This window comes from Piliocolobus tephrosceles, chromosome 6 (assembly GCF_002776525.5).
Source record: "Piliocolobus tephrosceles isolate RC106 chromosome 6, ASM277652v3, whole genome shotgun sequence".
Classification (NCBI taxonomy): Eukaryota; Metazoa; Chordata; class Mammalia; order Primates; family Cercopithecidae; genus Piliocolobus; species Piliocolobus tephrosceles.
This window is the reverse complement of record NC_045439.1, coordinates 11,830,824-11,842,777: the sequence shown is the minus strand read 5'-3', so window position 1 is coordinate 11,842,777 and position 11,954 is coordinate 11,830,824. Positions and strand designations below refer to the sequence as shown.

Genomic DNA, 11,954 nt, shown 5'->3' with positions numbered 1-11,954 from the left:
GTTATGGACTGAATTGCATCTCCCGCAATTTCTTATGTTGAAGTCCTAGCTTGTAGGACTTGTTATGACTGTTTGTAGCGATTGGACCTTTAGGGAGTAATTAAAGTTAAATAAGGTTATAAAGTAGCACCCTAATCTGATAAGACTGGTGTCCTTTTAAGAAGAGGAAGAGAAATCAGAGAGCTCACTCTCTCCCTCTGTCCACTCCCTCTCTTGGTGTGTGTGTGTGTGTGTGTGTGTCCAGTGTGGGCTCACTGAGAAGAGGCCCTGGGAGGACAGTGAAGGCAACCATCTACAAGACAGGCAGAGAGCCTTCACCAGAGACCAACCCTGACAGCACCTTGAGCTTTAATCTCCAGCCTCCAGAACTGTAAGAAGATACATTTCTATTGTTTAAGCCAGTGTGTGTTTAACCCAGGCCAGCGTGAGGTATTTTGTTACAGCAGCCAGAGAAGACTGATAGACTGGGATGCCATGCCCCCGAGACCCCTTCCAAATCTTTCCTTTCAAAACTCACCCCCGTCAGTCCTGATTCCTTCAGAGTCCTTTCCGTGTGGCAGTGGGAGTCATGAGTTACCTCAGACATTCCCCCAAATTCTCAAGACATTCCTTCAGGTGTAAGCTTGGGAAACGGCATGTGATGTCTTTCCCTACTGGGTAGTCAGAGCACAGACAGCACACACAGGCTGGAGATGGCCCACAGGAACTTGGTTAGCCCACCTTTCCCAAAGTAGTTTCATCTGGAACCCATTTGGGGGGTGTTGCCCTAGTTTCTGATGGCTGCTCTAAGAAGTTATCACAAACAGTGGCTCAGACAACACAAAATTCTTCTTTCATGGTTGTAGAGGCCAGAGGCCTCACTGGGCTAGAATGAAGATATTGGCAGGGCTCCACTCTTTCTGGGGGGCTCTAGGGGAGGATCCATTCCTCACCTTCTGCAGCTTCTAGAAGCTTCCTCACTCCTTGGCACCTGGCTCCAACATCACGTTGACTTTTCCTCTCCTGCTTCCACCATCACATCACCTTCTTCTGACTCCAATCTGCTGCCTCTTTCTTGCAAGGATCCTTATGATTGTAATTAGGACCCAGCTGGAGATCAGTGTCTCCCTTGAAGGGTTGTTGTAAGGATGAAAAGACATAATGTGTGTAAAGCACTTGGTGTAATACGTGGTCTTTTTAAAAGTGTGAATAAATACTAGTTCTTATTATTTCTGTGGATATCCAACAGCCCCATAATTGGGCCTCAAAACCATGAAGAAGGAAGAGGAAGCATCTTAAAGGTTGATGGACAGTGTTTGCTGAACATCAAGATCACTTTCCAGGTATTACCTCTGATTTGCTCTACCAACTCCACACCCCACCTGCAGCCACAGAACCTTCCATGATCACGGCCATACACAACACACTGTGTCCCCCAGGCACAGGGGACCTTGGAAACATAACCAGGTTTGAGACAGCACCCTGCACCGCTGTCTTGGAAATGCTTGTAAGAGTGTGTGGCTGAGTTAGGGAACCTGGATTTCAAAGCAGAAAGGGAGAATCCACCCAAGCCCATAGAAATCCTGAACGCAGCTCCTTTCTCAGCAACAAGTACTGGCCTGAGAGTCAGCCACCTGGGCACCAGCCCCACTCTGCCCCTAATTAAATGCATGACTCTGAGAATTCCCTTCATTCTTCAGAGCCCCAATTCAGTGATTGGTGCAATCACAGGCTTGGCTACAGCGACCCATTCATTGCAGGCATGGTGAGACTCTCAATCTCTCTCATTTCCACTAGAATCCAACTATTGGGATCTATGACCCAGTCAGCATCGCAGGGCTGTGGGGAGCTCTCAGGCTCAAGCCTATGCCCCAATTAATCTACAAGAAATTCGCTGCAGAAAACCAAGGAATAGTGCCTGGAAAAAGAGAGGGTTTGCTGGAGCTGTCCCTTTCCCTGTCTCTGGAATACCAACAACGGGCAGCCTCTTTGGTCTTGTCTCTCAGGAGTGCCCATGCCATTCCAGGCAAATGGTGACCTGGAAGGTGGTGTAAGTCTTGGGGGGCAGCGAGTGTGCATCGTGGTCGAAGCCTCTGGAGCAGGCAGCTGCGTCTGCAGGCAGGCCTGCTGGCTGGAAACCTGCCTGGAAAGGAAAGGGCTGGCCTGGGGCGGGGCTAGGGAGGGGTGGAGACAGGGCCGGCTGTGGTCAGTGACAAATGCTGGCTGCAATCCAGCCAGCTCTCCGCCCTTTCCTGAGCCCGAGGGACTGCCACCTCCACTGTGTGCACGCTTGGCTACAGGACACAGTAAGTACAGATGCCTCAATGGGAGGTCCCGCGGGCTTGAGGGCATGTGGGGGGAGGAAAGGATGGACTCTAGAGTGTTGGGGTTTGGGGGCTGCAAAGCTCTGAAGGAGTCTCACCTCTGCAGTTTCAGGTATCCAAAGCAGCAGAGGTGAGTGGGTCCCCTGAGCTCTGTGACCTTATGCTCCACACTAACTCTGGCAGAGCCTCCGTTTCCTCATAGGTAAGATGGAAATAATTATACCCTTTGGATGGTGTGACTGAAGATTAAATACAGCGGGTGCTCTCACTCAGCACATCTGGCCGTGTCTGCAGACACATTTGGTTGCCACAGCTGGAAGGGAGATGGCAGTTAGTGGCATCTAGAGGCCAGCGATGCTGCTGATGATCCCACAGTGCCCAGGACAAGATCGCAGAGCATCATCCTATTGAAAAGGTCAACAGGATCAAGGTTGAGAGACCCTGAAATAAGGCTGTGGGGACAAAATGTCAGCTGGATAGGAGGTGCTCAGTAAATGGCAGCTTCTGTTGTTTTCTGTGCCTGGAGTCTTGGGCCTTTGGAAATCAGGAACAATGATCTAATATTATCTGCTTCCCTGAGATAAGGGCATCTTGCCTAGAGGCTGCCACCCAGGCCGGTCGTGGTAGCTGCTCATGAGAGACAGTAACCATTTGGCAGTTTGTCAAATGAACAAAATATGAAAATAAAGTAAGCAGAATTTTTTGTTTTTCTGAGGGTAGGGCTTTTGGCCAGATACGCAGCAATAAAAGGGGAAAGCACTTCCTTGGGCCAGTGTCCTTGCTCATAGATCAGGAAACCGAAGCATGAAGAATACAGGCAGCAGATGCCTAGCGGTGGCGGACGTGTTCATGGTGTTGACGGTGATGATAAGTGACAGATGTAGACTCATCTCCAAACTTGTCAGGTTGTAGACATTAAATATGTGCAACTTTGTGAATAGCAGTCATGTCTCAATCAAGCGGTTTTAATAAAGAAATAAAAGGAAACCAGACCTGAGAGACAGGGAGGGAGTTGTTCAAGGTCATCTGGCAAGTGAGCCCCGGGGCGGAGAGAGCTCAGCTCTGGGTGGCTAGCCTGGCTTTTTCCACTGCTCAGTGTCCAACTTGCAGTCTAATGTCTCTGAATTACAGAAAAGGAGACAGGGGTCAGTTCATTCATTCATTCATTCATTTGTTCATTCTACAAAGGTGTATGGAGCATCTCTCATGACTGCAAGTTCCTGAAGGTAAGAGCAGCACAGATGAGGGTCCCATGCAGAGAGAGGCTGGAATGAAAAACGTCAATGACAAATGCATATATAAAGGCATATGTGTAATTGAAGGAGCTTTGAGAGAAACAGTCAAGGCACCGTTCCAGAGAATAGCTGTGGAAGGGGAAAAGGTCCAGTGTGATAAGGTATTGCAAAGAAGTGACATTTAAGCAAAGGCCTGCAGGCTGTGCAGAAGTTGGCCTCGGTGAGAAAGGTCAGGGGAGGGTTCCAGTAGAGAAGGAAGGTGTGCAAAGGCCCAGGGTTAGGACAGAACTTGCTGCATTTGAGAAACTGGGAAAAGTGAGACTGGGGGTATCTTGTGATCCAGGGCAGAGCAGGTCCAGGCCAGGTAGAGCCAGATCACAGGAGCCCTTGTGGGTTAGAGCACAAATCAAAGTTAGCATTTATCCGAAACACAGGAGTTGGCCATGAGTTTCTTAGGCGAGGAAGTGCTGTGACCATATTTATGATTGAAGGAGATTCTTTTATATGCTATATATAGAAAGCCTTGCAGGGCAAAGAAAGGAAGCTACTGGGGTAGCCCAGGGGAAGATGGTGGGAGACTCCATTGGGGGCAGTGAGAAAGCCAGGGAGACGCGGCAGTTTTAAGATCTGTTTTGGAGCTAGAACTGACAAGCCTTGCTGATGGGCTGGAGTGGAACAGGAAGTCAAGATTGCTTCTTCTGGGAAGTTCCGTTCCTGGGTCTTTAGGATGTAGAGGAAGCTATGACTTTGTCTCTCATCTCTGCCTGGGCTCCAAGCCTCACATCCCTCTTTGTAATTAGATGATATTGGACAGACCCTCCTCACTAACACAGTTCCCACAGCTCAGTCCAGGGCAGAACTGGGCATGACTTCATTGCCCAACACGGGAAATGTCAGTCAGCAGATTTGGGCTTCATGGACGGTGGGGGCCAGCGGGAGGACTGACCAAGGCCTACCCATCACGTCCCCAGCACCTGCCACCTCAATTCACCTTGGCCTGAGATGACAGATGAACTTGACTGATCCCCACTCTTCCCTCTGCAGAAACGCTAAAGTCAGGGACCAGGAGAGGGGCAGCTCGACCAGGCTCTCAAGGCACTCGGTGGAGGCTGGTCTGGGGGATGGGAGGCTCCCAGGGCTTCACCTGTCTCTGTCAAAGCCATATATTTCCACCAGAGGCCCAAGAGTGTGATGGCAAACCCCACTGCCTCTTGGAGCCACCTCTCTGATCCTCTGTTTCTTCTTTTGCACTGTTAGGATAATGATACCAACTCCATGTTACTGTGGAGAAGTATAAATGGGCTAATACAGGTGAACCGCCTAAGGATACCAGGAGGTGAGGTCGAGGAGGAACGAGGTATCACTCCTCAGAGCCACTCAGAGACAGACTGTGCACGAGTCAGAGGAACCCGGATTTTAATTCTGGTTCCATCACTCAGTAACGGGAACAAGCTTTTCCACTTCACTTAGCCTCAGTCTATTCAATCTGTAAAACAGAGTGAGTTTACTTTTGGAAAACTCCGTAAAATAGAGAGCTTACTTTTGGTGAAGGCTAAACATAGTAATATTTATGGAGTGTCTAGTAGGTCTTGAATAATTAGTGGTTTTACTAAAAGATAGAGCCAGTGGGTCCAGAGGGAGCAAGATTTCTGGGTCTCAAACGTGGAGCCCAGGAGAGCCTAAGTGAACCTGGGGCCCTCTCCAAACAGACCCTGGGGGAGGCTCAGTGCACACCCGGAGAAGCAGCTCCTCCCCATCGGATCTCTAGTGCTTGGCAGGGGCGGGGGTCCCGAAGGCGTGTCCACAGCACACCGCAGACTGCAGATGAAGAAACTGAGGCCCAGAAAGGGTGAGGCTTGCCCAGGGTGACCTAGCAGTTGCATAGATGAGAGAATGGAGGCCAGGGCCTCACTTGGGACTCTTGGTCAGTTGCCCCTGGGCTCTATCCAAGAAGGAAACTCCCCTGCTTCTGAAACTGTTCTCGAAATTATCAGCTCAGTGTGACTCTGTTGGGGGGTTGAGCCACATTGTTTCTTTAGCAGCATCTCCATACATGGCTGGTTCCAACACTTGGCAGGAGGGACCATATTGTGCTGCAAAATAGACTCATTTAGAGGAGCCAGAGATTAAACCACCCACTCATGTCCTTCAAAGCTCTCCAGGCGAGTGTCATGGAGGGAACAGGCAGGGAGTGTCAGCGGGGGGAAGCCCAGACTCTGCTCACTCCTTATCTGCAGAGTAGGGCTATTGTTGGTGGCTACTAAGTCAGGGATTTCAAAATCACGAAGATGCAGCACAGGAACGGAGGAGGCAGGACTCTGTAGAGGCAGAGTGGTAACCAGGCCTGAGTCCAAGTTTTGCTAATGTTAGCAGGTGACTCCATCTCTCTGAACCTCGGATTACCCATCTGTAAAATAGAGCTAGCAGCAAGACGTACCTTTCTGGGTGGTATGGGGCTGAAGGAGTTGGCACAGTGCCTGAAAAAGGGTGAGGACAATGCGCCCAACTGCTACGGCTGCTGGGTTCGGTGCCAGGTTCGGTTCTGCAGGCAGAACCTTCTATGTGAGCCTCCTTCTCCGAGGGAGCTCAGGGCACAATTTAGACGCTGGACTGGCAAGGGTGACCTGCTGGAGTTACTCAGCTTCACTTAAAGACAAGCCTGCAGTCCAAGCCTGCCCAATTCCTGAGACCATTCTCTCTCCACGGCTGAGCCCCACGGCCACTCTGCAAGCAATTTCCCACGCAGCTGTTTGGGGCCCTTTGGAGTTTGGTTTTATTTGGGTCACGGGATGCTGTGACAGGCTGCCCCTGCCTGGTGGGGATCTGGGAACCCTGATGACGTTGTGCCCATAGAGAGAGCCCAGCAGAAAGGGATTCTCTCCAAGGTGACACACAGGGCAAAGCTCACATCAGAAGCCAGGCAGGCCCTCTGCACCTGATAATTAGCTGGCCCGGGTGCTGCCAGGCTCACAAGTGTGTGTATTTGTGTTTGTGTGTGTGGGTGTGTGTGAAGCATGCACCCTATGATACAATTGAGAATATGGGGGCCTCAGATGGGGCTTTTGCCAGAAACTGCCATGCCTACTGCTCATCCTTCCACAGCACGTGCCCCCAAGCACCCCGTGGTGTAGGTGCTGCTGTCATCACTGTCTTACAGTTGTGGAGAGTGGCTCAGGGTGTAACTGACTTGCCCAAAATCTCACTGCAAGGACACAGCAGGGCTGAGATTTGAACCCAGGCAGTGGCTTCAGAGCCTGGGCTGTTTCCTACTGCGGAGGGAGGAGGCAAGACTTCTACCCATAGCCAGATGAGGAAGCATGGACACAGAAACAGCTCCTGGGTGAAGTGGAGGGAGGAAGAGGAGGACTGAAGGCAAAGGCCACATCAGGAGTGATGGGAGACCCCACAAAGGTCCCCCTGAGAAGCTCTAGAGTCAAAGATGAATGCCTCCTCGTCTAGAAGATGAAGAGATGTCTTTGCTTGCATGGGCTGCCGTCACAAAGTCCCACAGGCTAGGGGGTTTCAACAACAGAAATTTCTTTCCTTATAACTCCAGAAGCTGGAAGTCTGAGGTTTAGGCGCCAGCAGGATTTGTTCCTTCCAAGGCCCTTCTCCTCGGCTCACAGGTGGCTGCCTTCTCACTGTCTTCACCTGGTCTTCCCTCTGTGCATGTCTCTATCCTGATCTCCTCTTTTTAATTTTTGTGTAAGGACATAGATATATGTCCATAGGGCCCACTCTAGTGACCTCATGCTAACTCAGTCCCCTCTTTAAAAGCCCTATCTCCAAATATAGTCACATTCTGGGGTATTGAAGGTTAGGACTTCAGCATATGCATTTTGGGGGGGCACAATTCAGCCCAGAACAGGAGGACTGTGGAGATGCTCACATGAAGAGGGCAGACAGAATTCCCTTAGGAGGGGAAGGTGTTTTTCTGTGAGACAAGGGTGGCATGGAGCAGCCCCTGGGGGAAGGAGAAAGGGACAGTTGGCATCCTGGCATCCTGCCTACCCCGGGGTGGATGCTCACTCCATGTTTGCTGAATGAACAGGGCAAGTCCAGCAGTGCTGATGGCCCCAGGTGCGTAGCTGGTCTGAGTTCATAGAAGGACCACAGGGCCCTGCCATGTGCCAAACCAAGACACCAGAGTGAAGGCCAGAAGCGCACATGGAAGCAGCTTAGTTCCCTGGTAACCTCGAGACGCTGATGAGACAAAGCAGAGCAGGGGGAATCCTCTCCCTCCATGTCCCATCCTCCAAAATGTGTCCCTTGATGTGGATGGGCAGGGAGGGCTCCTGCCCTGGCAGCCGGGCCCCTGCCTTCGGTCTGCACCTCCTCTCCCTCCTTCCTCTCCCCAATGTCCCTAAATTGTTGTCCTTGAGCCACTGCTGCCCTGTGTAAACCCTCATCCCCAGTCTCGGGGGTGCCATCCCTTCTCTTTGAAGCTGAATGGACCAAACCTACCCGTTGAGTGTTGGGTGGGGACATCTCTGGAAAATCAGTGCCTGGACCAGCCCCACCCCTCTCTGAGGACACCTTCTTTCCCTTTCAGAACAAAGAACAGCCGCCATGCAGCTCTTCCTCCTCTTGTGCCTGGTGCTTCTCAGCCCTCAGGAGGCCTCCCTTCACCGCCACCACCCCCGGGAGATGAAGAAGAGAGTCAAGGACCTCCATGTAGGTGCCACGGTGGCCCCCAGCAGCAGAAGGGACTTTACGTTCGACCTCTACAGGGCCTTGGCTTCCGCTGCCCCCAGCCAGAACGTCTTCTTCTCCCCTCTGAGCATCTCCATGAGCCTGGCCATGCTCTCCCTGGGGGCTGGGTCCAGCACAAAGAGGCAGATCCTGGAGGGCCTGGGCCTCGACCTCCAGAAAAACTCAGAGGAGGAGCTGCACAGAGGCTTTCAGCAGCTCCTGCAGGAGCTCAACCAGCCCAGAGATGGCTTCCAGCTGAGCCTCGGCAATGCCCTTTTCACCGACCTGGTGGTGGACGTGCAGGACACCTTCATGAATGCCATGAAGACACTGTACCTGGCAGACTCTTTCCCCACCAACTTTGGGGACTCTGCGGGAGCCCTGAAGCAGATCAATGATTATGTGGCAAAGCAAACGAAGGGCAAGATTGTGGACTTGCTTAAGAACCTCGACAGCAACGCGGTCCTGGTCATGGTGAATTACATCTTCTTTAAAGGTAAGGGCTTTGGGCCCAAACCTGCGCTTTCTCTGGCTTTTCTGCTGCTTTTTTCCTAAAGAATTGCCAATTTCCTCACATACGTAAAGGACGGGGAGTAGATTAAGTTATTTCGGGTGCCTGCTGAGAAAAATTAAGTAAACAAGTAGCCAGAGAAGGTAAGATGAGTGCCTTCTCGCTGTGGATGGGGTTACTGAGCCTGAGATGCTGTTTCCGTCATGGAGGAAGAGCTGATTGCTGTCTTTAGGCCCCTGGGAGGATCCAAAGCCCCAGTTTTCATACAGGCTCTGAAGCATGAACCCATTGTGGCCACCATGATAAAGACACCAACACCGCAGCCACTCAGGGCAGGACACGGACCCCAGAAGGGCTTAGAGGGCATTTCCCAGTCCCCCATATGCCCCAGATCCTGGCCCCTCTGCCCTCATAGAGGCCAAGACTCCCTCAGACAAATGCTTCTTCCTCTGAAATGCCTCCTCCAGACTCCTCAGTAAGAGCTGACCTCTGCTTATCTCCCCGACACTCCTTGTAAGCATTTCTGTTCGCGTCTGCAGCTCCCGCCAGGTGCTGACCCTGAGGAAAGCAGGAATGGATAGAGAGGAGAAGAGAGGAGAGGAGAGGGTGGGAAGGGTTGGGAAGGAAGGTAAATTGTTAACACCTCCCCTTCCTCTGGTCACAGATCGTATCTTTGGCCATTTGCATGGCTATAACAAAATACCGTAAATTGGGTGACTTAGCAACAACAAACATTTATTTCTCATAGTTCTGGAGGCTGAGAAGTCCAGGATCAAGGCACTGGCAGATGCAGTGCCCATTCCTTGGTTCATGACAGTGCCTTGTTAGTATGTCCTTGCTCGAAGAAGCAAGGCAGCTCTCTGTGGTCTCTTTTGTAAGGACATCGATCCTGTTCATGACAGCTCTACCCCCATGAACTAATCAACTCCCAAAGGTCCCCCGTCCTAATACCACCACCTCGGGGTTAGGTTTCAACATATGAACAATGTGGGGACACACACATTGAGACCGCAGCAGTGAGTGTTGAACTTGGACTCTGAGATTTCCTATCCCCTGGTGCAGGGCGGTCCCCATTACACCAGATTGCTGAGGACAACTGGGAAATAAGCTAAGGATGGTATTGGGTGGGGTCTTCCTTTGGCAACAATGAAGAAATTGGAAACAGGCCAGGCGTGGTGACTCACGCCTGTAATCCCAACACTTTGGGAGGCCAAGATGGGCAGATCACCTGAAGTCAGGAGTTCGAGACCAGCTTGGCCACCATAGTGAAACCCCGTCTCTACTTTAAAAATATGGAAATTAGTCAGGCGTGGTGGTAGGCACCTGTAATTCCAGCTACTTCAGAGGCTGAGGCAGGAGAATCACTTGAACCTGGGAGGTGGGGGCTGTAGAGAGCCAAAATTGTGCCACTGAACTCCAGTCTAGTTACAGAACGAGACTCCATCTCAAATAAATAAATTAATAGATTAATAAATTAATAAATAAAATTTTAAAAAAAGAAGTTGGAAGCAATTACTTGTAGCATTTTGTTCAGAATTTCCCATAGGAAGGTAAGAGAAGGATCATTGAAGACTTCCCAATGGGAAATACCATTCGTTTCCAGGATCCATACGAACTTCTCTCTAAAACTTAAAATATTGAGAAGAAAGTGCAAACAGAGAAGCTCACCCAGATATCAGGTAGCATTCACGGCCAGCCACATTTTTTACCCTCTTCACTTGGAGATTTGGCCTTGAGTAAAACATTAGAGAATCAAAGAACATTAGGGGTCCAGGGCCTCTGAAGATGTGAAAACCGGCCTCCTTGTTTTGCAGATGTGGAAGGAAAAGCCCTATGACAAGTCCGAGAATGGGCCCAGTGTTATAAAAGGACTTGCCTTGATATTCAAGAGGTTCAACAGTCACTGCTCTGAGGCTGCCATAAAGATGGTCTCTGCTGGCTAACTTTACTGTCTTCACTCCTTTTATTTGCAGCTGAGAATTTCTAATTCTTCCACAAAATTCTTTTTCATTTTTCTTTCTTTTCATCTTTAGCTAAGTGGGAGACAAGCTTCAACCACAAAAGCACCCAAGAGCAAGACTTCTACGTGACTCCAGAGACTGTTGTGCGGGTACCCATGATGAGCCGCGAGGACCAGTATCACTACCTCCTGGACCGGAACCTCTCCTGCAGGGTGGTGGGGGTCCCCTACCAAGGCAATGCCACAGCTTTGTTCATTCTCCCCAGTGAGGGAAAGATGCAACAGGTGGAGAATGGACTGAGCGAGAAAACACTGAGGAAGTGGCTTAAGATGTTCAAAAAGAGGTACTTTCGGACTACCCCAGGGCCAGCCTAACTCCATACAGCCCCAGGGGGACACACACGCCCTACCAGGGCCACACAGCACTGGTGGGAAGGACTCGCCCAGCCAAGGAGCTGCCTTCAAGTCCAGAGGCATCCTGTGACATCCAGGTCCTGGGGTCCTAGCCCAGTTGGAGGGACAAGGGCTGGTACCTGGGTTCCTTAGGGTGGTGCCAGAGTGGCCAGAGACCTCTGGGGCAGCCCATGTCCAAGTCCAGAGCAAGGGGAAGCTCATCCTAGACAAGAGGCCAGAAGATCCATAACCACCATTGTTCCTTGGGTTAAGGAGTCCTTTTTTTAAAGCATCAAAACTAAGAATCCAGTGCATTATGAAGCCAAGGGGTGAACCTCAGTGTGCCAATGCCCTAGAACAGTCTAAGAAAGCTCCCTTTTTCCTTTTCTAGGCAGCTTGAGCTTTACCTTCCCAAATTCTCCATTGAGGGCTCCTATCAGCTGGAGAAAGTCCTTCCCAAGCTGGGGATCAGTGATGTCTTCACCTCCCATGCTGACCTGTCCGGCGTCAGTAACCACACAAATATCCAGGTGTCTGAGGTGGGTTCAGAAGCTCCTATGCATCCACTTTCCAAGATATTCTATTCTATTCTATTCTTTCTATTCCACTCTACCCCATTTCATTCCGTTCCATTCCACTCCACTCCACTCCAGTTCACTCTATTCCACTCCACTCCACTCCTCCACTCCACTCCTCCACTCCACTCCTCCACTCCACTCCTCCACTCTACTCCACTCCACTTCTCCACTCCACTCCACTCCTCCACTCCAGTCCTCTCCTCCACTCCAGTCCTCCACTCTTCCACTCCACTCCTCTCCTCCACTCCACTCCTCCACTCCTCTCCTCCACTCCACTCCTCC

At 50.9% G+C, this 11,954-nt stretch overlaps 1 protein-coding gene across 1 annotated transcript in view; it reads left to right on the top strand.

Moving 5' to 3' along the window:
• The first annotated feature begins 2,219 nt into the window (after positions 1–2,219).
• The window catches only part of LOC111538260 (plasma serine protease inhibitor), a 12,415-nt gene continuing 2,680 nt past the window's right edge, over positions 2,220–11,954 (top strand). Inside the window, exons 1-5 of the mRNA XM_023205554.2 lie at positions 2,220–2,285; positions 2,410–2,505; positions 8,091–8,726; positions 10,775–11,045; positions 11,486–11,633. Coding sequence (XP_023061322.1) covers positions 8,108–8,726; positions 10,775–11,045; positions 11,486–11,633 — 1,038 coding nt within the window. The 5' untranslated portion in view covers positions 2,220–2,285; positions 2,410–2,505; positions 8,091–8,107. The remainder of the gene's footprint in view (positions 2,286–2,409; positions 2,506–8,090; positions 8,727–10,774; positions 11,046–11,485; positions 11,634–11,954) is intronic.